At 30.3% G+C, this 27495-nt stretch overlaps 1 protein-coding gene across 3 annotated transcripts; it reads left to right on the forward strand.

Annotated features, from left to right (window-relative positions):
- The first annotated feature begins 843 nt into the window (after positions 1-843).
- Positions 844-21581, forward strand: LOC139502252 (phospholipid scramblase 1-like). Of its 3 annotated transcripts, none has more exons than XM_071291684.1 (10): positions 844-984; positions 4305-4370; positions 6813-6938; positions 7591-7668; positions 9121-9197; positions 9744-9874; positions 10927-11041; positions 11950-12046; positions 12925-12983; positions 20807-21581. In XM_071291684.1, exons 1-10 carry the CDS (start codon positions 966-968, stop codon positions 20852-20854), a joined length of 816 nt encoding a protein of 271 aa, XP_071147785.1. In that variant the 5' UTR covers positions 844-965; the 3' UTR covers positions 20855-21581. The 3 variants fall into 3 exon arrangements, with proteins under 3 accessions (XP_071147785.1, XP_071147787.1, XP_071147786.1); XM_071291686.1 differs by lacking the exon at positions 20807-21581 and adding an exon at positions 15692-17804; XM_071291685.1 differs by lacking the exon at positions 20807-21581 and adding an exon at positions 13289-13349.
- Positions 21582-27495: the final 5914 nt, after the last annotated feature.

Here is a 27495-nt window from a genome sequence, read left to right on the forward strand (position 1 = left end):
AAAGAACATCAGTTGTTCGACCTGTTAGTCAAATGCGTTTTGTTTAAATATACTTTTCACTTTTTTGGTCTTTTTGGAAAATGTTGTTTGTGCTGTTTTTAGACCCTTCTACAACGAAATTTGTTTTACATGCACACGTATAAAAATTGCAGTTTTTATCCAACGCAATCATAGGTTTGAACGTAGTTTTCAATTTAGACTCGTATATATATATATTGTTCGATATACTGTTTCCCAGATTTCTATTTTCATGGTATGAAATATAGGATTAGTTATTTTACATGTGAACTATATGACCTAACTATAATAGAATAGAATAGTCGAAGTCCAGGTAAAAATTCAAAAGAATCAAAACTTGATTTAAAAAATTAGGTATGCACATGGAAATATTATTTTGCAGCAAAAGACTTATAAATGTAGTTATATCAACGTTTGATGGCGTCGAAACTGAAATGGCAATTTATTTGCGGATGAAGCATTTGGAATTCGGAGTCATTGTTTTGAAAAATTTAAAAACCAACCCACATGCATTGAAGTGAGGTCACCAATTACCATTAAATATATCCGCTTAATATTTTTTTCGTGTGCCGTCTAAAACAGTTTTTGTTAAAACTTAGATGATAGATAAGTTAAATACTTCCAAACCTATATAGAGTCCTACCCTAATTAATAAATAAACTAGTTAATATAGTTGCAAACGTATATAGAAATATACCCTAGTTAATAGGTAAAGTTACTGATATATTTCTTAACTTAAACAGACCTACATTTAATTCATTTCGTCTAAATCATTAAATCTGAAATTGTGTGACAAAAATAATCTGAATTATATATATACACGTACTGTCCACAGGTGAAAATCCAATAAATCCGATTTGGTTACTAACGTAAACAGCAGTAAACAGCTACAATAGAGTACTTTACGGTACAGGTAAAAGGGCGATACACAAACGTTGTTTTTAAAAATGAATCAACAAAATAAAGGTAAGAAAGCCTATGTTTATGATATATATAAACAAATTGACTTGTTTTCTTATGTATTTAGTAGACGAATTAAAACACGACTCTTTTTAAATGAACTATGCTTTCATGACATAAACGGTTTTAAATTTATAGTTACACAAATGATGGTCATAAATTTTAAATTATCATTCGAAATGGATTTGTTTTTGATTTTAAAGCTTTTCTGGTGTGCACGACATGCATTAAATTGCATATTGCTGGGATTAAACTATAATGATGATAATAGCATACACATTTGTCTGATTAACTCATAGAAAACAAACCTATACTTCTTCCTTTATCGTATATTTTATGTAGAAATGCATCCGCTATTTCCGTATAAGTAGTGACATGTTTGAAAGTGATTTTACATTTAGGTTTTTGATGTGTTATATCAAATATTTCATTATGACAAATGCATAAAGGCATTAATGTATACATATCTTACATTTTATTTAATTTACATTTAGGGTTTTGATGTGTTATATCAAATACTTCATTATGACAAATGTATACAGGCATGAGTGTATACATATCTTACATCTTATTTTATTTCATTTAGGTTTTTGATGTGTTATATAAAATACTTCATTATGAAAAATGCATACAGGCATTAATGTATAAATATCCTACATCTCATTTTATTTACATTGCAGAAATATAATTCACAAACCTAATAGAATACATCATTTAATATTATATGCAAACATACCACACGAGTAACTATGCTGGGCATAAGATAAAGTAAATCGGCGTAATGTCTTTAGACTGATAGTGTCCTAGTTTTATTTCAAAATGTGAGATGAATGCATGAATGTCTTTCTGATGATTAAAATGACGGCTAATGCATTATGCTCTTCCTGACTAAAACTTGGTCCCAAACATATGGCATATCGGTATATGCACGCACACGATATTGAATAGTAATTGTATGCATAAGGAAATCATCATTTAAAATAACGACTTTGCGAACTTTTCTTCCAATTTTCACAAGAAAATATGTAGTTTTAATCATACTGAAAAGCTAAATTTCCACGCATTTTGATCGTCTTTTCAATATTTTGCCATCTAGAATCACTGAAAAGATATTTTGAAATTGTCAAAATGCACAAGAAAATAGATACCGTTCATGGTATTTAACATTTTGATGGAATACATAGTTGTATTTTGCTTAACTATCTTGAAAGGTAAAAAGTTGTATTGAAATATAATATACATTGTTATTATTTTATGTTTGAAACAGTTGTATTGCTGTTACCCCGATTAAGTGTTCAAACATTCTGCATTTTGAAATCATGTTGACATATCAAATTTCTCACACTTAACACTCAAAATTTCAAGACAACTATCCACAAGAGTCCAAATGACAGAAAAAAATACCGTACCGTATGACCTTCAACAATAAGTAAAACTTATACTGCATAGCCAGCTATAAAAAGGTTCCGAAATGGCAAATGTGAAACAATTCAAATAAGAAATCTAAGGGCCGGAGTAATGTACAAAAAAATTGAACGAATAACAAATATGATATACCGGAATACATAACAACCACTGCTCCCTACTTTGGACAGGTACTTAATTTGAAGCATGCTATACATTCTGTAACGTGAAAATCTTGTGCATTAATATGTATAATGCAAATATGTGTGCAGACTTATTGGATCTTATTGTGCGTCAAATCAGATTTCAGATACGTTTTGTGACGAAGTTTACAACCCTTTACTTTCATGCTACTTTTTAGTTAAATTGTTTTTAAAGGTGAACCTAATAAATAATTTAGCTTATATTTTATTTTTTGTGGTTCAAGACTATAACATTTTAATTTTTCGTTTGAATGGGTGACATTAGGCGATTTGTACTTCATATAAAGAAAGGATGAAATGAAATATCGTGAAAAATAAATATCATGTTTTCGTTCATGTATGGTTCATCATAGAAAATACAATATATATCTTTGGTAGGTTTGCTACGTACACGGGCACGTAAAGGATCACATTCGTAGGTGCATTGCGTTAAAATGTGATTTACATATTTTTTTCATATCATAAGTTGATCACATTTGATCATTCCAATATTTAACTTTAAAGGTTTTTCCGGGTATTGACATGATTGAATCATAGTTTAAGAACTGTGTCTCTAACTTATCAATAAATATTCACAAGGATTTTTATTTGCACAAGGTATTTAAATAGTCAATTCGTTGAATCGGGAGTATTTGGAAATGTACAACATGCCACAATACTGTACTAGATTAATTTAAATTGCACTCCTTCCAGATTTTGACACATAAGACAAAAACAGAATTAAAATTTAAATTTACAAATGGTAACTGAGGAGCATTAGTTGCCATTTATAGATTTTTGTCATTTTGTTTTCTTCATTTATTGCCCTGCACGAATCCACTTTACAAAATGTACAGGATTTCATTTAAACGTTTGTAATTTTACCTAGTTTATTACTTTGCCAATCTGAATACATGCATTTTAACGAATAATTATTAAGTGTTTCCATTTGTCAAACCGCTGCTCCTTCAAAAAAGGATATTCATTTTGTATTTCGCATCTCCTTCAAAACAACTGCTTTGATTTCAGAGACTCACATAAACCAGTTCTGAAACACAACCGGAATTTTTGCAAATTCTTGTAAAAATGTGTATATACATTTACGACCTATTTAACTAGTGTTTAAAATAAGAGTATTGGATCTTTCTGTTCCTGTTCTATTTTTTCAAGATATCCCAGAAATATTGAAATACTTAAAACCCGGTTGTCACACAAATGAGAGGTTTTGCTAGTTATGAAGAAATGCATGTACCAAGTCAGGAATACAATACATATGACATTTGTTTTCTATTCTTTTGATATGTATGATTTTGCAAATTGTTTAAGGACGATCATTTTTTAATACTAGTTTTCTTTTGCGTTCATTATTTTTGTTATTTCATATTTTATTTAAGATGAAGTCAGGACCTTGTTAAGTGTTCTCATATTTATTTACCGGAAATGGATTATGAATATAAAAAGGAGATATTTTGTGATAAGGAATACACTACTATGAAGATAATTTATTTACATTATAAAATCTTTTTGCCCGATTATTAGTAATTTACAGTTGGTGTGTTTTCCTCGAATTAGTTTTTAACTTGGATTTGTTGGTTTTTTTTCAATCGATTTATGACTTGTTAACACCGTTATACTGTTGTTGCCGTTATTTATACTGTACTGATAAAGTATGATGACAACGACAACGACGCTCATGGTGATAATAAGGATGAACTTTCAGTAATATATTTTATATTTTAGTGAATCCTGTAGATGGACAACCGCCAGCCTATGGAATGCAACCAGGCTATGGAAACCCTCCACCAGGTAATCGTCTTGTGAGAAGGACATTTTATCTGACACCAAGGTCAAATACACATATACAACTACCTTTTTTTTATTCAATATTTGTTGCATTATTGTTGAACAAATACGCTTTTTAATGGGTAACCAACGCATATTTAGTGCACGCAAATATGCCGATTAGCATTCTGAAAATAATAGATCTCATTTAAAGGCAAAGAGCGTGACATTGTTTTAAAGTTTTCGAAAAAGAAAAGATTGTTTCCCGAAAATGATTCCTTAATATAATGAATAGAAAGGTTATTCCCTGTGTTTTGCATTTGCGATTTTCGTCTGATTCTATAGACTATCTCAAGGCAGAAATGTGAAAGTTGTTTTCCATTCTTTAAATTCTTTAAATGTGTTCGATTTCCATTCGATAAGAGACTTCCCGTTAGATATGTCTTTAAAATTTCGGAATGTTTATTTACATTTCGTTTTTAAATTTCGTTTTTAAATAAAAATATAAATTGATTACACAGTGTTATGTTTGATTTGTTGATTTTTTTCTAGTCAAATAAACATGAAATATATATTACACAGACATGTACTTTATTTCCCTTTAAACTTCTATTGACAGGAATCTATTTAATACATTTTTGATATTCCGAAACAGAAATATAATAATATGACGGATGAATTTTCTATGAGTCCCTTTAAATATAATCGATTTCAGATAACAATACGTGAAATAAAGCCCTTTCGACGTCATAATGTAACAAAGTAAAAATGAAAATGGAAAGAATTGGACAGTCGATTGAATATCGTATTGATTGTATTAGACGTATTGTATGTATGATACTACACACAGATAATGCAATAATACGGGTAATTTGAAGATCATAATGTAGGTCTTATGTCAACAATGAACGTTGAATAAATCATACATGTACATATAAAGAGCATTGAGTGATAGCATAACAGAAAGTTATATAATAGTAATAAAGGTAATTTGAAGAAGTTTAACGAGGTATTAATTCGGTCGACTCACTTATAAATGAATACAAGCCGATGTACTTAATATAAAGTTTTTCAATGAAAGCATGGGTTCGAACATCAACCAACTCTGTTAATTTAACATGCACCGCTTATAGATTTATTTCATCTTGTTGTATGTTTTTATCTTCTATCAGTATTGTTGCATAAACCTTTAGATAGATATAGAAAGATGTGTACGAGTCCCAATGAGATAACCCTCGATAGGGAACTATATTTGCTGTATCCAAATGAATATTAATATTGCCATAATTTCGTTTTTAAACAAAATTAATTCCGTTGACCTTAAAAGAGGGACGAAAGACACCAGAGGGACAGTTAAACTCATAAATCGAAAATAAACTGACAACGCCTGGCTAAAAACGAAAGAAGACAAACAGACAAACAATAGAACACATAACTTAACATAGAAAACTACAGAATTATCAAAACGGCTATATCTGTTGCTATCCCCGCTAGTTTTCTGTAGTATATAACATATGTGACCCTTCTTTCCTAATCATGTTTTGTTCCCTGTTTGTCCTTGCTCAAGTAAGTATTTTTCCTGCCGGTTGTTGGATTTTTTAGTGATTTTTTTTACTTTTACGCTACATGGGTTTAAAACTTCAAAAAGATTTAAGCACACATGTCCACTTTCAAACATCCCCACAAAAAGGTTTCTAGAGTACCGTTTAATATATAGGGCTTGAATAAATAAATTTTACCAATGCTTTGTTGAAATAATTGTTGATAAAATCTGTTTTTCAACAATTGAAATAATGCGATCGCAAAGAGCTCTGTTTGCTATGAATAGTCTAACACCATTGTAATATTGTGTCATTTTTATCAATTTTACAGATAAGAATATTTTACACCATTTTAATAGTAAAGGAATGAAGACATTTCGAGTGATTCTTCTTTTAGTCTAATTTTATATTTACATATAACCATTTTTAAAGTTATTTGTACAACTTAAATCAAATATCTACCGACATTTATCAATATACGTGTCATTATATGTAAATGAATATCCTGTATTTATTAAGATCAATTCTTTCATCTTAGGTTCCTGAAAGACCCCCTCATCTCAATTACTGAAAATTGTTATTTCTTTAATACCATGGTGTAAGTAAGATATGTGTCACCGGCGGTATATATTATACCATAAATCAATTAGTATTACCTAGAAATAGACTTCTTATTCATACCACTTGTTCCTTAGGTCGATGACGTTTGGTGTTGTCACTTTTCATGGACATCCCTTAAATGAATTTAGTATGGATATCTGTACAATGCTTATATTATGATTTTTTTATTCATCTTTTTTTAGGTTTAGAAAATGTTCAACAGTAATGGCATCCAGCTGTACAAGGTTCCGTTTGTTGATAACTTTATGAATTTGGTTTGGATTTTCCATATTTTTTTTATTTTTTTTATACATTTCTTTTTAAGGTTTAGCAAATGTTCAACAGCAATGGGCTCCAGCAGTACAGAGTATGCCCGGATGTCCCCCAGGTTTAGAATACCTGACAACATTAGATCAAGTTTTAATCAAACAACAAATTGAACTTTTAGAAGGTATTTTTCTTTCGTTTGTGACTATCAATGTTTTAATATAAATATAGATATATAAAGTATGAGACGTCATTTGCCAGAAATAAACATGATGTCACTTGTAATGTAAAATGAGATTCCATATTTTCATTTAAATACACTATTATAATGGAAAGGCTGCAAGAAAAATAAGTCTTATTCAATAAAGAAATCGACCGTAGATCTCTTTAGACTATTGATTCTGTTAATGCTAAAGTTTAGAGTTTCTTCCAGTGATAGAAAAATAAGAATGTTTGACATAATTGCCACTAGACGATGACAGCCATAGGTTACCTTACAGTTTTCAACAATGAGCAAAAATCCATATAGTATAGCATGCTCTAAAAAGAAATGATAATGTATAACAATTCAAACTTGAAAACTAACACCCTGCTTTGTGTAAAAACAATAAACGAAAACAAATATGATATGCAGCAACAATGACAGCATCTGAAATGCATGCTCCTGACTAGGGACAGGCACATGTATAATATGGAGGGATTAAACATGCTAGTAAGCCTTCACTAGACTTTGAACAGTGATGCAGCAGAATAATATAAGAACAGACTGTAAACGACAATAAACCAAAGTGAAATGTAATAAGTGGTATGTTCAGTTATCTTCGTTTTAATTGCAGCATTTACAGGCTGGGAACAAAACAACAAATACAAAGTAATGAACAATCAAGGCCAACAAGTTTATTTTGCAGCAGAAGGTATGCTATAAAATGTTTTAGATATTACATTTGATATTGTATTGTAAAAAATAGACTGTGCATACAATATGCAAAGTGAAAAACAGTCTGAGCTACAATATACAAAGGTTTAATCATATCCAAGAGAATTTAAGGACGTTATTGAAACAACATGTAATCTGGTAGTAAAACATTTATTCGATTGTGATGAAATTATAAAATTTTGGTGTTGTTGAAGAACAGAAATCAACAAAGGGTGGAGTTTTAATTACCCAAGGGTATAACAAGCCCAGTAGTCAGTACCTCTGTGCTGACATGAATTGTCATTGATATGGTCATATTTATAAATTATAAACTTTTACTTAAACACTGCATTAATCATCGTCCGTGTACTTTGTATTAATTGTTTTGTTGGAACAAAATGACATGTTTTCCAAAAAAATAATTAAATAACATTATAAATACAAATATAAGGGATCAAATCAAATTTTTGAAACAATAACTTAGTATTCTATGATATAACGACTTATAATTATTGACGTTAATTAATATTTTATAAGCACATCAACGTTGAAACCAACATTTTCATCTTGCATATGTCAGCTTTACGACGTTTTATTAGTTTCACTTGTAATTTTATCGCCTTCATCCCTCTAGAGAATGTTTGCCAAAGTTGTTCAAAGTTTGACTTTCAGATTAAAATGTTATTAAAATAGAATTTATTTCAAAGATTAATATAATTGTTTTATGCTCTATTTTAAAATGCAAAATGAAAGTAATCTAAAGTCACATTTAAGCGCTTCATGCAAAATATGAAAGCCGATTGCCTTCATTTCACTTTAAATTAACAAGAAAGATAAACAGCATTCCCTTTAATAATAAAACAACGAAGAATACTAGTAGCTTTCAATGATTTTAAAATTATAAAAGTCTTATAGGATTTATAATACCTTTCATATTTTAAGATTACTCTAATTCTTTATATAAAGAATTGAATCACACTATTGCCCTCACCTATATATAGGTGTGAAAATTGAGGTATCTTTGCATAATTGTGAATATCTAGATGATTAAATGATAATCGATCATTCTAGAAAAAATATAATGTTAAGAATCTATGTGGTTTTGCATTTCTTACCATAAATTAGTCCTAATTTTTTATTGGAGTTGCTCAGTCTTCTGCTTTCTATGTAATGTTTACTGTTCTGTGTCGTTTGGTCGTTTGTTTGTCTTTTTTTATGGCGTTGTCAGTTTATTCCCGACTTATGACTATGCGTTGTGGGCTTTGCTCATTGTGGACGGCTGCAGGGTGACCTATAGTTGTCTCATTGGCAATCGTACTACATCTGCTTTCTTATTAGTTTGAATGTTCCTTCGATATTTGTTGCCTCTTTTTCCAAACTCCATCCGTTTAAGGATTTGCATAAATGAAATTGATAAACAAAGTGATAGTAATGTTATATATATTTACAGATACAGACATGTGCATGAGACAGTGTTGTGGACCTCAAAGAAGCTTTGTGATACACATTACAGACAACATGAATCAGGTAAGTATCAATCTCCGGCGCAGAGTTCATATCCGTTCCGTTCTTGCTCCGCAAGACTGCACTTAATATGACGTCATATTGTCTGTAGTGTTACGAAGTATTGAATGGAACGATTATGATCTCTGCGCAAGAGATTTGTAAAATATACCAAGAGCATAACGATGTAGAAAGTTTTTTTTTTTCATTTCAAACATCTGAAAGCTTTGTGTCAGCTATTAATGAATATAAGATGTCGAACCCCCTTACATTTTGACCTCACAAGTCCGTAAATATTTGACAACATTGGACAAAAGAGTTTGTTGTGTGACTTCAAAAGGTTGAGTGTATCAACATCTCTGGACAGGTATCCCAAAACATGAGGCCAACAGTCACAAAATGCATTATGAATAGATCTTTATCTATGACCTTGCAGTTTATTTGTATTAAATATGAAATCTGTTAATTTGTAACTATAGACAAAGCAGGAAAAAGTCAAACATTATCAATAAATAAAAAACAGGCCTAATTTTCGATGTTTTTTTTACTCTTATATTTTGTATTTGTCAGGAAGTAATACGTCTGTCTAGGGACTTTAAATGTTGTGCAGGATGTTGTTGGTGTGCAAACGCTGATGGATGCGCACATGAGGTAATGATAGAAGCTCCTGTTGGGCAGGTAGTTGGATACGCAAGACAAGAGTAAGTTAAATAACTCTTAAACGGATACAAAATCGTTTCATATTATGGAAACATTCTTTAATGTAATATGAATTTTAACGATGTTTAATAGAAAATTTTTATCAAACGAAATTTGTAAATCTTTAATCAAAATCTCTACATCTTCTAGAAAAGTGCTTCGGATCAATGCAATTTATACGTGTTATTTTCATTGTTTAATCACCCTTATACCTGCATCCAAAAGAGTATGTTTTCATTATACTGAATTCCCGATGATTCAGGTGTTCACAATTGTAAAAATAAAGAAAGTCATAAATTTTATGAAAGTTTTAAAATAAAAACATCAAAACGACGGAAATGATGTAGGTATTATGAAATGCGATTAAAAATTAACAACTGCCGACTGTTCAATGAATTCAATGGATGCTATAAGAAATTTGCATAAAGTAGAATAAAAATATGTATGATGTTGGTGATACATTACTATAAAAGAGGGACGAAAGATACCAAAGGGACAGTCAAACTCATAAATCTAAAACAAATGGACAACGCCATGGCTAAAAATGAAAAAGACAAACAGAAAAACAATAGTACACATGACACAACATAGAAAACTAAAGAATAAACAACACAAACCCCACCAAAAACTAGGGGTGATCTCAGGTGCTCCGGAAGGGTAAGCAGATTCTGCTCCACATGTGGCACCCGTCGTGTTGCTTATGTGATTACAAATCCGGTAAAAAGTCTAATTCGGTAGGTCACATTCATGAAAGGGAAGGGGATTGTAGTTACGACGTAAGGAACATATCCGATATCATTTGTGAAACGGTTATTCCATAATGGTCAACCAACTGTATCAAATATCTTTTTGTAATGATAATGTTCAACACTCCTTGTTCAAAGGAAAAAATCAAACTTAAATCTAATTGGTCTTGTGATATAACTGAAATAGGTTATTTGACCTTATATTTTGACCTTATTCTTTTGTGATGTAACTGAGATAGTTTATTTGACTTTATATTTTCAACTTATTTTTCATGCGTTAATTTAATTTTCCTTTTGTTTTCCAATAGATACAGCAGTTGGTCTCCGAATTTCACATTGAGAGATGCTGACCGGAATCCAATATTGAGAATTCATGGTCCATGTTGTGTTCTCAATATGCCATGTTGTGAAGATACATTTAATGTAAGCTGTCTGCTCATACTGTAAATTCAGAAATTGTTGTTTGCATTTATTAAGCGTTTTTGGTACGATCAACCAAAAGTCGACAATAATTATTGAAATTATAGAAAAAAAACTGCATAAAAATGTTTATTGCAGATTTCAGAATGCGAGTTCTTATTATTGCGATATTAACCCTGTCGCATTATTCGCAAGAATAAAAACATCGAAATAATTTCTGAATTTAAAGTACTGTTTATGAGAAAAAGGAATTACCGTAGATAAAAAATAACATTCAAAACTTTTAACACGACACAGGAAGCAATATCTAAAGTAAAGTTGCGAGCTTAAAACTGAATCACAATTCATCAGATATATATTTAATAGTTGAGCGTGGTTTACTTCATAAAAACTGTGAAAAGTCATAAATTATTTAAACGTTTTGTCATAATTAATCAATCGATTTAAGAAAATACATACTTTTCCCTTGGCGAATATTTCTGGGGAATATATGCTCAGATGACAATCACAAACAATAAGAGAGAAAACAATCATGGCCTAAAGAAAAAACCTTAAGACATAAAATTGCCCCAAAATATGACGGAAACAACAAAAGATGGTTTAACATGATCCCTACAAAACACTGAAAGTGAACAGTGTATAGTCTAGCAGTTCCTGCTCCAATAGTGACTTCCGTTACTTTAATGACATTGCTTTGTTATCTTTACGAATGTTTGGTGAATTGGTTTTAATAAGTTACATTTAATCATTGAATGACAATATTTGTAATCGTTGCCTTCAGTTTTTGTTTAAACATTGATCAATATATGAAAACAATATGTGGTGATAACAAAGAAACAAATTGTATTGAAGAAATAACAATATTGTTGATAGTAGTGCAGTTTAATTAAATATTCAAATATCTCATCCAGGTATGGTCAAAAGATGATACGCGAGAAGTTGGCACAATCTGTAAACAAAAAGGTTTACAAGAATTCTTTGTGGATGCTAACACATTCGGAGCAACATGTAAGTATTCTATTTATGAAAAAACTAACAATACCTGCTCAATACTTATCATTTATTAGACGTACAACTATTTGAGGTACATCACAATAGCAGTACTAATTGTGGAACAAATCCTAATTTTTTGTTACGATTAACGTACACACAACACGTGTAAACCGAATAATCTTCGTCGGGCACACTGTTGAATGAACGTATGGTAATACAAAATATCCAAATGTTGACATGTCAAAGATAACGTTCCTTGTCGAGGTGCATTGTACCATTTCGAAGAGAAAATATTTTATTAACTTATTTTTTTTTTCACTACCACCTTCGTCTGTTCGTATCCGACTATAATAAGTCGAACCGACTAACCGGTTCGTCCTCGGTATATTTGACACATCATAAACTGACAGTTTTAAACAATTTTATCTTTACTGTTGAATAGGGATTCAAATTTTACAACAATTTCTTTTGTTTCATTTTGACATTTTGGCAAATTAAGACGACAGTAGTTCATCGGTGTTTAAATCTCGTATATCGTCAATACGAATACAAATTGAAGGGAAAAAGGGAAGGAATCATATGGCCTAAAAAAATAAGAACAAGTGTGTCGACATGATAAAATAGGGACGAAAGATACCAGAGTGACAGTCAAACTCATTAATCGAAAATAAACTGACAACGCCATGGCTAAACATGAAAAGACAAACAATAGTACATACGACACATGATAAGCTTCTATGTCAAATCATGTCGATTAAACAAAAATGCGAAAACATTTTGTAATCTTCCTTAAATAAAGCTAGAGCGGACCAACCAGACAAGTTTTAGCTACATGTCTATAAAAGTGTTTCATCTCGAAACATGTTTCTAGTCTTATATGTTGTATGTTGTAGTTCCACAAGATCTTGATGTAAAGGTGAAAGCAGCGATGCTTGGAGCAGTATTCTTAATTGTAAGTAAACTGATATTGCTTGAAAATTCATTTTTTTTTATTTTCTTCAAAGTCTCACTATAACTACTGTAAGCATATATTTCTTTTCTTTCATTTTCTATCCAAAAGTTTATTAACTCTATAAGTTAATATATAAGAAAAAAAGATAAATAAACTTTAACACAGTATAATTTATAGATATAATTTCGGAAATTATATTGGAGATAAGAATATACATATATTAAATCCCATACATGTCCACAAGAATACATAGCTTCATTAAAAATCTTGTGTACTCTATGTATCAATACGAATGTTTTTTGCAGGACTTTATGTATTTCGAGAAATCCGGAGGAAAACGTTAATATGTATATATACATTTATATCAAATAATTGTATCGTTACCCTACACACCTATATGTGCTTTGTGTTTTGTGTTAGGTTGTTTAGATATTTGCATACTTCATCATGACAAAATTGTATAATTTTTTAACCATTTTGTATACATTTCATTATCTATGTTGGCTGTTTTCGTCGATTGTTTTCAAATTAACATTTACGTATACGTTGTTATGTTTATATGTAATTGCATTTAATGTTAGCATGTTCCATATGATACGTTTTCCCTTTTATTGTAAATGTGTCTGTAGCTAGTCAGCAGGAAACGTAATCATTTCAAACATGTTGAGTTAGAGGGTATTTTTGGAGTAAAATACGGGAAATATTGCAATGTGTTTGTAAAGTTTACAAGTATGTGTATGTGACATTACAACTAGGAGTCTAGTGAGATCCATAATATCTCTAATATAAACTTTAATTCAGAAAGACTCTTGGACTCTCCTAGTACAAATAGGATATCAATAGTTACATTTAATACAAATTGGAATTCTGATTTATACTGATAACTATAATTTGGATATCAAGATGTGTATTGAAGGATCTAGGATTTGTACCACATGAATATTTAAAAAGTCGTCATAAATCAATGATTTAATTTCATTTACAGTGAACTAAACTTATAACCAAATAGAAAAAAAGTTAAGGCCTCTTACTATTTTTTAACATTCATAAATACTTTATTGCGATCTTTGCTGTTTTAACAAATAAATAAACTCATCATAGATACCAGGATTAAAATTTTATATTTACGCCAGACGCGCGTTTCGTCTACAAAAGACTCATCAGTGACGCTAAAAGGACACATAGATTACGAAGTTGAAGAGCATTGAGGACCAAAAAATTATAAAAGTTTTGCCAAATACAGCCAAGGTTATATATTCCTGAGGTAGAAAAGCCTTAGTTTTTCAAAAATTCAAAGTCTTGCTAACAGTTAATTTATAATTATGAACATATCAATGATAACTCAAGTAAACACAGAAGTGCTGACTACTGGGCTGGTGATACCCTCGGGAAATAAATCTCCGCCAGCAAAACACTTTATGTATAGTATTTCATCAACTATCCCTGTTACACACAATTATTACTAAATATCAATGAAGAATATACAGTAAAACATATTTTATTTCATAAAATTCCTTTATAAATAATCATAATTTTATATCTAATTTTATCGATGTAAATATGCTACACACAATGTGTCGTGAAATGTACGGAGAAAAATCCGCTATCGATTATTTAAATAAAGTTACCATGCAAGTTTGTGAATGAGATACAGCGTGGTTACTGTTTCTGATACGTTTGGTCATTTCATCCTTTTGGAATAATACAAATATTTGGAAGTATTGGATAACAATAAAGACTGGTAAGTTACATAATAATAATGTATAATAATTGAAAACGTTTGTGTCTTATAATCTTTTGTTGAGAAAATTTAATACCAAATTTGATCACAAATTAACTAACCCGTGGTTTTGACCTTTATATTTTTAAATATAACAATTCTACTAACTTTACTGATAAATATGTACTAATAGTTTTACATAAAAAATCTACGAAATATAACACGTAGAATATTTTTTGTTTTTAATCATTAATAAAAGTGAAATGGTGAAATAATGATTCGCTTTTAGCAGCCAGTTTAGTTTAACATTGCCAAAATACGCATAAACATCGCTGATGAATTATCCACTTGCAAGTAAATAATTCAACCCCCTTGAATCTGTATTCATGTGACCTGCAATTTAACCCCTTACCTATTGATTAGTAATGCGTGTATAGAGCAAGTTTCGCCATTGACTATATACTTGTTTTGCTTCCAACTATTTTGATCTGAGCGTCGCTGATGAGTCTTATGTAGATGAAACGCGCGTGTCTGGCGTATAAAATTATAAGCCTTATACCTTTGATAACTATGGGTATAATGGCAAATGTTTAACATAAGTTTGTTACAGTACAAAATCATTTGTCAATGACGGATCTAAGTAGTAATGTTACAAAAGTAAACCAATAATGACAATATGTATAGCTTAGTTAAAGAGATAGGGTAAACACCCATTGGTTTGAAAGTTTTAATTCTTTTATGTAAAAATGTTGATCAAGAATCTTCAACTCGTCATTGTTGTTTTAAAATGTTGGCGATGACACATTCGTTAGCCAAACAGAGTTAGACTATAATGAAATGTTTTCATTAAGCATGCATATTGGAAAAAGAAAAAAAACATATATACACCTAAAACATTAAATATGCAACAGTGCTATACTCATGTTATAAAAATTTGATTCTGATTAATATGAATTTGACGTGGCATAATGCTGTTATAATTTTTCAGGACTTCATGTACTTTGAAAGAAAACAATGATTGGCCGCAGGCTATTGAACTTATAAAGCTGTATGTTACAGTAGAAGAATATGGAACTCATCAAAAGCATCTTGGTTTTACTTATCTTAACGGTAGCATTCATCGTCTATTTCTAGTCGGACTTGTTATTTGGATCTTTTGTTTAAGAATGGACTTACGTTGTAACAAACAGATAGTTTTGATTTGTAATCATTTATACTTAAGTAATAGCAGAATATTTATTCAAACACTTGAAACACATAATTTTATTTTATTTCTATTTTGTACATTATTTCAACGATTTAAAGTAAATATAACAATATAGATTCTACTAATTGTATTCATTAAAATATGACATTCACAAATTGAAATAAACAGTTAATAATTAAAAAGTCCAGGGTTAAGGAACATTAGGTCATTCAATTATCAGACTGCTTATATATCAAGGTCATAAGACAATGCGACTTTTTATTTTAAAAGGCGACAATTAAACAACATTTAAATGACGTCACCACACTATTCATACAAATTATATAAATCAAGATCGGATTATTTATGATCATAGAAAACGTTATTAATTGAATAATTATAGAACCGAAGATGTACATTAAAATTATGCATATGTCAAGAATTAGGAACGGGTATCTCATGGAGTATGCGTGCACATTAAAGTCAATTTGTATTTTTTGTGTATATAGTGCGTTCATGACCTTTATATAAAAGAAATGGCCGTACAAGGACATACGATTGGAAGTAATTATGATACTCAATGCATCCTGTTCTTATACAATATTCATCTTTTTATAGTCCTTGTTTAGTTTACCTGTATTTCACATTTCGTTTTATTATTTTGGTTCTGTATAAACTTCCTAAAGTGCTAGTCGTGTCAATATTGTATACCATATGTGTCATAATCAACCTAGTGATACCAAACATCTTCAAATCTGTTGTATTTCGTCCTTACTGTAATATATTTTTTCATGTAAACAAAAAAAAAACATAGAGATAAGATACAAGGAGATATTTATATATTTTGAATTTTATCTTTAACTAAACAGTTCACTTTTATTACATAAAAAAGACTTTGTATAAAATCACTATATTTCTTAGAAAAAAAACGTTGTCTCATTGTTTGATTTTCAAAAAATTTAATGAAATTGGATTGACATGAAGGAACTATATTGTAAAAGTACAAGGACTATTTGAATCAATATCTAGTCTCTAAGTTTAACAAAACTCATAATTCATATTAGGTAAAGAAATCATTTCATTAAAAATGTACTATGTAACTGCACTTTAAACGAATAATGAGTATTAAATAAAATAGTAGTCATACTAGCTTCATACCGAACTTAGTAAGCAATATACAAAGATCCTTACATACTATGTAATATATTACTCTTAAACAAATATAATTTACCGGAACAAGTTGTCAAAATCAATTATAAATATAGCATGTCCTTAAAAACTACTCCCATGAAAAGTTTGCGACTAAAACAGATTATGGGGATTATTAACTATTTATTAAACTAATTACATTTTCCCTTTGGAATATGCTAGTTCAATATGGAAATCGAATCTTTATCATTAGGAGTAATCAGAAGCACCTGTGAGAAATATAATCAGACACACAATTCAGCATCAAAGACATGCATGCAGTACACTTAAAGTCGGGATAAAAAAATCTAATGAGATGTATTATAGAAATACCAGTTGAATAAATAAATAATGCCGTTAGTTTTTTCGTTTGAATTGTTTTACTTTAACAAAGACACACTAAGTACTTGCAACACACTAAAATCGAGATAAAACAGTCTAATGAAATATGCTATAGAAACACAAGTAAATATAATCTAATATGACATGTACATTATGTAATCCAGGTATTCGTTTTTAATTAAACTGTTAAATAATTATGTAGCATTGTAGTCTGCGTAGTCTCTGTAAATTTTGTAGGAGTTATTTTGTATTAATGAGGAACAAAAACTAGAAATGAACATGTATCTTAATTTTTCTTTGTGTATTGTTGAATTGTGCTCCTACTATCTGTGATAAATTTATAGAATCTTTACATGTTTTTTTCTAAATAAATATTTTTCCTTTTTATGATTTATTTATTTGTGCTATTTCTCCAAAATACTCATACCGTGTTGCTTTGGTCTAGGTACCTAAGTATACAGACAAAGTAAACCACCTCTATTATTTGATCGCCATCCATTATGTGAAGTCCAATTATTTAAAAGTGAAATTAAAAGTCGACTGTATGTTGCGAATGTCCTGTAATTCAATGCTTAACTTGTAAGAAGCCCCTTAGAAATAAACCGGGAACCGATCCTTAGTTACGTATAACACAGACACTTCATAACGGTCAACCCAACAATAAAACGGTCAGATAAACTTCAGAACGGATGGCTTCAATTCTAATTTAGAAACCTACTCTGTAATCAACAACCCTCCATCAAATATTTCTTATCGGCAACACAATCCCTGGATTATCATATCATCTTGGAGATATTTTTTCAGAACAGACGCTGCTGAAATATTCTTCGAGAGGTATTTATCATTATAAAAGGTATTTGAAAAACGCCACACAGAGATGGAATTGAAATAATCTATGTTGTCAATTTTGGCACATGAGTTCACCTCAGTTTTTGGTAGGGTGTGTGCTCCTAATTTTTTTTTTTTGTTTCTGTATAGTGTTACTATCATTTCCTGACGCGTTCTTGATTTTGAATGCCTTAACCAACTAATATTTATATCATTTTTATTTGAAAACATATACAATAGTTTAAAAAGGTTACTGATAATTTAGTTGGTTTACTAAAAAATTGTTTCCACCGAAATGAAATCATATTTACTTTAATACCAGTGTACAAGTTTGTGCGATATTGTTCAGGTCACCATAAAATACTTTACTTCTCTCCCCAGTCTGTCATGATTTCCAAACTATAAAACTACCCACCTATACAATAAGAGTAAAAGTGTCGATAAAAATGGATAATTGTTCTTTGTTTGGACATTAGCTTATCTCCGATCCGTCGGATCATGTATAACTTGTGTAGATTTTCTTCTTACACCTTCAAAATTCATTTCTGCATATGAAAGGCATAAAATAGTAAGAAGAGAGGTGACATTTCATGTATTAACAGCGTGTTTAATGTTTACATTCAGGTAAAGTAGTGATCTGGTCAAGTTTGAAATGGTCAAATATAAGTATGTCTAGATCTCAGTCTGTCAAATATATAATGCCCCCACCCTACATAAAAATGACCATAATTGGAGTGACAGGCTATAGATCTTTCTATGACTTTGATATCACTTTTCCCAATATCTAAACACTACACTATAATGTTTTTTGGATAGATCAGTTGTGATTTTTTGAATTTGCTTTTTCTGTTGTAAATAAATTTCCTATGATGTTTATAGATAATTGTTGATTATCTCAACGAGATTGGTTTTCTCGCTTGAGCCGGTACGACGAAAGTGAGAAAATCAACCGAATTGAGAAGACAAATGATAATCTGTTTATCGCTATGATATGAATTCTTCGAATGATTTATAATTTGTCTATATAATCCGCTAATGTAATCCTTATTCAATGTTATGACTTTCGGCCTATTTTGGTTTTTCATTACCCTTATTTAATCATAAAATTTAGAAATGGCAAGCAAAATAAAACAAACGACTCCTTCGAGGATAAGCACTCGCTCAAAAGACCTCATTTTTAACAAGTCGGCCTCATATCTTGACTCACATCTAGAAATTGACAATGCGGGTCGGTTGAAAACAAAACTTTACGACAAAAGAGATGATTTCAGCTTTCCAATTGTGAACCTTCCATTTCTTAGTAGCAACATTCCAGCAGCACCTGCATACGGGGTATATATCTCCCAATTACTACGATGTTCCCGTGTTTGCATTTCCTATCATGATATTCTTGATAGAGGGTTGCTACTCACAAGGAAGCTATTAAACCAAGAGTTCCAAATGGTAAAGTTGAAATCATCCCTTCGTAAATTTTACGGACGCCATCACGAGTTGGTTGACCGTTATGGAATAACCGTTTCACAAATGATATCGGATATGTTCCTTACGTCGTAACTACAACCCCCTTCCCTTTCATGAATGTGACCTACCGAATTAGACTATTTACCGGATTTGTTATCACATAAGCAACACGACGGGTGCCACATGTAGAGCACGACATGCTTACCCTTCCGGAGCACCTAAGATCACCCCTAGTTTTTTGTGGGGTTCGTGTTGTGTATTCTTTAGTTTTCTATGTTGTGTCATGTGTACTATTGTTTGTCTATTTGTCTTTTTCATTTTTAGCCATGGCGTTGTCAGTTAATTTTCGATTGATGAGTTTGAGTTGTTCCTTTGGTATCTTTCGTCCCTCTTTTTCAACCGCCATCAATTGGAATTCTCTTCTAAAGTGAAAAATAAAAAAATGACGACCATGTGCTAACATGAATGTTTTGCAAAGCATTATATACTTCGAAAAATAAAGAGGACATTGTTAATATGTACATATACATTTATATTACATAATTGTATTTTGTTAAATCATTTATTGTACACACTTAAATGGGCTTATTGTATTATGTTGTGTTAATTGTATAGAAGCATTTATAGTTTATCAATACAAAGTTCTATCCGTTTATAACTATATTGTATACATTTCATTTTTCAATCCTAATTAGCAATGTTGCCAATCTAAAATAAATTATGACCACATATTGTCTAGACTAGTTAAAAAGTAAGATGACTATACTTTAGTTTGGAGTTTTTATTTCTTTTTCATAATTACTGTTGACGCAGAATCCTAAACTCATCATGGTTTTTAAATTATCAAATATTCATTGGCAAAATATAAAACAAAACGCAATTTGGTTTATTACAGACATTTTTTACTGTATATTCGAAGAAGAAATAGTCATACTATCATGTGGAGAGTTGTCTAATTGGCAGTTATAACATATCTTCTCTTTTATTAAAAAAAAAAACCAAAAACAAAATAAATATGTATAAGCAGTGCACTCCTGTTATACAAGATTTGTTTTAATTTTGAACATCACATGTCATATTACTTTTAATATTTTTCAGGACTTCATGTACTTTGAAAAATCTTCAGGAGGAGCCGCAGGCTATTGAACTCAAATACCTGTGTGTTACAGCAGATACATACATGACCTCTTCAAAAAATCAGCTTAGATTTACATATTTTAACCGTAGCATGTTTCTTCCATTCCACAAGTTTGACTTGTTATAATCGGGATTTTTGTTTAACAATAGACTTAGTTGTAACATTGTAATAAATGGTTTTAATTTGTAATCTTTCCTACTTTAGTTAATGAAGAATGTTTATTCAAACAGATAAATTGTATTTCTAAATTGTATATAATTTCAATGATTGAAAGTAAATATAAGATATCATATCAATTTTACTAGTGTATTCACTAGTACTGCAATGTGACTATCAAAACTTTTATTAGTGTATTCACTAGTACTGCAATGTGACAATCAAAACTTTTATTAGTGTATTCACTAGTACTGCAATGTGACTATCAAAACTTTTATTAGTGTATTCACTAGTACTGCAATGTGACAATCAAAACTTTTATTAGTGTATTCACTAGTACTGCAATGTGACAATCAAAACTTTTATTAGTGTATTCACTAGTACTGCAATGTGACAATCAAAACTTAAGAAAAACTATAAATATTTAAGTCCAGGATTCAGGACCTTTTGATGGATTGAATCTGATTTTGGCATGTCCACGAAGAAAATGTAGAAGTGCTAGTCGTTTCAGTATTGTGTACCATATGTGTCATAATGAACCTTGTGATACCAAACGTCTAGAAATATTGTTGTTTTTTTCCTGACTGTTATGCATTTTTTTTCATTTTAGCAAACACCAGAGAGTTAAGATAGACAATTATATACTTTGAGTTTTATTTTTAATTTAATATTTTACAATTAGAACATGCTAGTTCTAACAAGCATTGTACCAAATTGAATCTTTATTATTATAACAAATGTTGTTTCATACAAATGTTGTCTTCTGTTTGGAATCGGAAGAATTTCCTAAAACGAGATATATAGAATACTGAAATGGAATTGACATGAAGGAACTATAATCTAAAAGAACGAGGCCTATTTTAATTCATCGTGTATTTTCTTCTTGTAATAAAACAAGGTTAAATTGTGATTTTAAAAATGGCTATTGACTGCACTTCATTATTTTGTTTTACAAATAATTCACTTTAAATGCCTTCAAAGTCATAGCAATATAATGTTGATACCTTATATTATTGTGTTATATACAAAGATGCTTAGTTTTAGTTTGTTACCCCGATTTTGTTTTTTGTCCATGGATTTATGAGTTTGAACAGCGGTATACTACTGTTGCCTTTATTTATATGATATATCAATATAACTTATTTTTGAAATACTGGATATTTGCAAGGTTGCAAATAGATTGGAAATCATATAAATAAAATTATGAAATACAACATTATTCACGCCAGTCAGATTGATCTTGGTTTGCTATTTTCACATAATTGTACCATGAAGAAACATTCATACAATCAAACCTCTGTAAATCAAATATAAAATATTTAGCGTAGACGTTGTTAGACAATTCATTTTATTTTCCTTACTTCTTACCATAGTAAATATTTCCAATTAAGCAGTATGTGTATACTGAATTTTTTAATTGCAAATTTGGGAATAACGAAACCTCTAAAACCCTGTTTTAACATTTTCAAATTATCAACCTATATCAGCTTATACGGTAAATAAACTCATCATAGAAACCAGTGTTAAACTTTTGCGCTTTTCGTCAAAAGTGACTCATCAGTGACGCTCAAAATTAAAAAAAGTTAAAAAGGCCGAACTTTGTACGAAGTTGTAGCGCATTTTTAGTTGGTTGATTGGAATCGGCAACCATGCCACATCCCTTATCAAAAACATACATAAAATAATGACGTAAGGTGAAGTAATCAGTAGAAATGATAGCTATTCTACCACGAAAAGCACTTTACTAAAACAGACTATGAGGATTATAAATTGTTTATCAAACTAATTGTATATTATTTAATCTACTTAAAGCATTTTTAAACTGTAAATATGAATTTGTAGCATTGTATTTTGTGTACATTTTATACAAGTAGTTTTGTTGGATATATTTTGACGATGCAAATAAACAATCATGAGGTCTTGATTTTACATCTTTGACGTTTTAGGCCTCTACACACTCTTATGGTTCAAAATCTTAATTGTAATAGACTTGGTGTAAGTTAAGGGAATTAGGAGTGAAGCTGCATTTTTTCAGAAACCAGGTATAGTTTTTTTTTTCTTGTTGAAAATATTGCTAATATTAATAGCATATATACCTTCTTCTTTTTTTCTACTTTAAGGAAAATTACGTTTGTGCTCATTTTAGGAAGTTGTAGTAACGGGTTTGAATAGTCTGTGGGTAGCAATGTCCACGATTATTGAAATTATTCTTTACAAAACAGATTTAGAATTAATGATTGAAGTATTTTGGGCGTCTAGGAATAGTAAAATTAATACAGTTTATATTATGGCAAATACGAAAAATGTTATAAATGTAGAAAATCACTTTTTTGTTAATACGCTGACCATAGAAAACATAACGGCCGTTCAATTCTGATTTCTCCACAAGAGGTATGTCTGATAATTCTATAGATAGGGATAGCAAAAAAACGCACATTTGCCACCCCTAGTCCAAATAAAAATTACTCACACGCAATCTTAACCCTAGCCACAGTTCGATATAGACATTACGCAAAGCACATCGACCCTTTGTCCCCGATAACCAGCATATCATTATCAGTGCTAAAATACCATCAAAATTCAAAAAAAATATTTCAAAGGAGTATGAAATAGTTAAAATTTTTAGACCAATAAGATCTAAAATTATTGCCAAATAAAATTGATCACGAGATGTAACAAAACGGATCTTAATATAAATTTAATACTAAACAGAAAACAATAAACTTGTGGCCCAGATGTTATGCCACAAAAATAAGGTGTCAATATTTTTTTTTTTGTACACAAGATCTAGATTTTGACAATATATGTCTCTTCAGTGATGGTAGGGATCGAAACGGTATTTGGAAGGCCATATACAAATCTAATAGAACTTTTTAATGTATTAATTAGCGTGTTTAAGTTATATTCTTAGACATTTATATATATATATATATATATATATAGATTCTTACATTGGTACCAGTGGATTATCAGATTTATCCAATCGAGATAGTTTCGATAATTTAACTATCGAGATTGGATAAATCCGATAATCCACGTGTAACAATGTAATATGTGTTTCTCTAATGATTTAAAAAAAAATCCAATTTGAGAAACAAATTTTCCTTTAAGGGCCTCACATTCCTGATTTCTACGTCATACATTAACGAAATTGATACGCAAACACATCATTTAGGCATTTTAGGAATAAATGAGTATTAGTATATAACAAATATAAAAAAGAAGATGTGGTATGATATCCAATGAGACAACTATCCACAAAAGACCAAAATGACACAAACATTAACAACTATAGGTCACCATACGGCCTTCAACAATGAGCAAAGCCCATACCGCCTAGTCAGCTATAAAAGGCCCCGATAAGACAATGTTAAACTATTCAAACGAGAAAACTAACGGCCTTATTTATGTAAAAAAAGAACATTTTTAAACAAGAAACTTTTATAAGTTGAAACAAAAATGCATATTTATGATAGTAGATAACGTTACAATCATATCTCTAGCTAGACCTATTTTTTGCGTAGTACAGTTCACAAGTTGTAAATTTCAAAATCACATCGACACATGTTCAAGGCAGAATTGACAAATTCAAACTGAGTTATTATTTCTGAGAACTGTCACTCTCTATAGCGTAATGACGACGTTTTGGTTGTTTGAGGCGATGGTGACATCGACGGTAAGTTTGACATGTAAATGTTAAATGTCTCTCCATAGATTGGTCCTCCAAAAAGACAACTTAGACCCGTTGGCGCGCCCGTTAAATTTCCAAAAGAAACTCGATTTTCTGAGACCGCTGTTTTCTGTACATTTTGAAATTCGGTCTGCCTAACCGGGTTATTGTTAATTGTGACCGTTCTTGTAGTTTGTGACGGTTACATATTTTCATTTTTATCCGCCAAGATGGTCCTCGAAATTTCATGATGTTTCTTTGAATTTAGTTTTGAAGAGGTGGAAATACTCTGGATGTGTTTGTGTCCAGATATCTGAAAGAAATGAAAAGATAATAAGTAAAGGACAACTATTAAAGGTTCTGCACTTGAAAAACTTAGATGTTCAGGTTTGATTTGTGTTTTGTCATATAAAAATCATTCAGAAAGTGTTTTAAAACCTCTCATACAATGTCAACGCCGCACAAAGTTTTTTAACACGCTCTACATTGTACATCACCAAATTTGCAGTTCTAAGTACAATGTACATGTAGCATATCGTATCATAGACATATATATATATATATTTAGTATCAACCTGTTTAATATGATTATGCTCAAATCCTGCGTCGTCAAGTTTTTGTAGCATAAATCTTCTTGCAGAACGGTTTGTTAGGCGTCTATTGCCTGAGTCATTTGCACTTTCATCATTTTCATCGTCTTCTTTACTTTGCATTATCCCTATTATACATGTATGAACAAAAACAATTAAAAATCTGAAACAAATATATGTTCTAGACATGGCACATACAATAATTGTTTTATTCATTACCTTCACCTTTGTGTTGATATTTTTAACTGATTGTTTTTGAAATTAAAAAGTTAACAGACTTATGAAATCCTGCTTCTGTTTAGCTGAGAACATATTTTTGTTTTTTTAAATGTGATAACTGTTATATTTATAACAGGGCTTCAATCATGTTAACAGTTTAACAGTCTCATTCATGTAATAAATAAAATGAAATTTGATTTCAATTGTTGTATTGTAAAAATATCTCTACAGTCTAAAGTGTGTAGATTATTTGTCAATATGGTGTGTAAACTCATTTTTTTATTGGTGAAAATTCAATAATACAAGTAAATTTTTTTAATTTATCTATTGTGACGTCACAAAAAAGAGAAAACCATATAGAAAGTACACTTATTTTTACAGAATGTAAAAGAAATATAGATTTTATATGTGTGTTTTGTCACAACATATCATTTCATAAACAGATTCCACCAGTTAATGTTGTTAATATATGTTAATACATGTTTGATAATTCTTCACTCTCGACAGTTAAATTTTAAATATTTCGCGAGTTTGTTTATATGTTGCTATGTTGTTATTGATAAATTCCGAGAAATCCGAACGGAAATGTAGTCCAAGCGGGTTGTGACCTTAAGCTTAGGTAGCACTCCTCAGTTAGGTGTGTAGTTTCGCATTTTGGCCCCTGTGGATTTTTCAAATATGAGAGCTAGTGTGCAATAAAATGTATTTTTGGATAGCTGAGTATTAAAATAGTCTTTGTATTGGTTTTATATGAACATGAAGGTTATGTAATGTATGTAATATAGGCTGTTTTCTGTATGACAGTCCTTATTTGAATGTCCGTACCATACATTGGTCCGGCAATTATTGTAATGTTTTTTTCCAACTTTTTATCGCAAGAACTTTGTGATTGGATTGTACGAAAAAATGAGGTTAAAGACACCCATTTTTTATTTGATCATTTGGAAGATGAATGTCAACAGCTTCTAAAAAGATATCACTCAAAGTCATTGAAATTCTAGTTTGATCCAAATTTTGGGGGTATATGTGACATGTTCACCCCCCTATTTGCAATATTTTATGGTAAATAAAAGCAGAATGTAGCCATAGATACACATAAAAGGAATGAATTTTCACCCTTTTCACTTTTGAAAATCAAATCTATAAAAATATATTGATTACAAACATGCACATGTACTACACAAACAGTAAGGTTAATGTATTAGAAATCCAGAAATAGGAGATGATAAAACATTTTGTGGCTCATTTTTAATTTAATTTTCTAACTGTGGAGTGTTCCTGACCCAGAAAAGGCCCACACAGAATGTGGAAGAGTAAAGCATGTCTGCGGGTACCCAGTACTCCGCTAACCAGGGACAGTTGTGTAACAACACAATTTAGGAAAAAGTATAAAATCTGTTGAAGGGTTAAGACGTATTAAATTGTTAAAGTATTGTTTTCAAACTTTGTTTTACAAAGGCTTGACTCATCAATATGATTAAATATACTTCGGAACAAATTCAACGGATTTAGCGTAACGAAATCAAAAGTCATCAGCGAAAAGTATGATCATGTGACTAAATTATATCTTTTAATTACAAATTTGAATCGAAGATTAGCTGTAATTGTAAAAACTTTATGACAAGCGGTATATCTCTTATTTCTTCGGTGTTGTTATTTATATAGTCTACATATTTAGATACGATTCGTGTATGTCTGTTGTTTTTTTAACAAATATATTCCTAAAGGTTTTCGATTTAACAATATACAAAGATCTTTGAAAATAAAAATGATAATACTCAATACGTGTTGTGTGTCCGAAGAGCTCTTCTCGATATATTTTCATAACACCAAAACCCAACTTTTGGAAAGCAAAACATGTATAAGAACCTGAAGAACTATATTGACAAACTGGACATAAAACGTATCGCGAAATCAGTCTAAGTTAAATTGTTCCGGAAGGAGTTGGAATCGTTGTTTCTTAAATGAAAATGTGTACATGTATCAATGGAGAATTGAATGAAAGGCATGTTGT

This window comes from Mytilus edulis, chromosome 13 (assembly GCF_963676685.1).
Source record: "Mytilus edulis chromosome 13, xbMytEdul2.2, whole genome shotgun sequence".
In the NCBI taxonomy this organism is placed as follows: domain Eukaryota; kingdom Metazoa; phylum Mollusca; class Bivalvia; order Mytilida; family Mytilidae; genus Mytilus; species Mytilus edulis.

Bases quoted from the DNA above. Each gene is read 5' to 3' on its own strand.
- LOC139502252 (XM_071291684.1), top strand. The intron at 11,042-11,949 runs GTAAGCTGTCTG...TATCTCATCCAG, and splicing joins GTTGTGAAGATACATTTAAT to GTATGGTCAAAAGATGATAC. The intron at 12,984-20,806 runs GTAAGTAAACTG...AATATTTTTCAG, and splicing joins TTGGAGCAGTATTCTTAATT to GACTTCATGTACTTTGAAAA.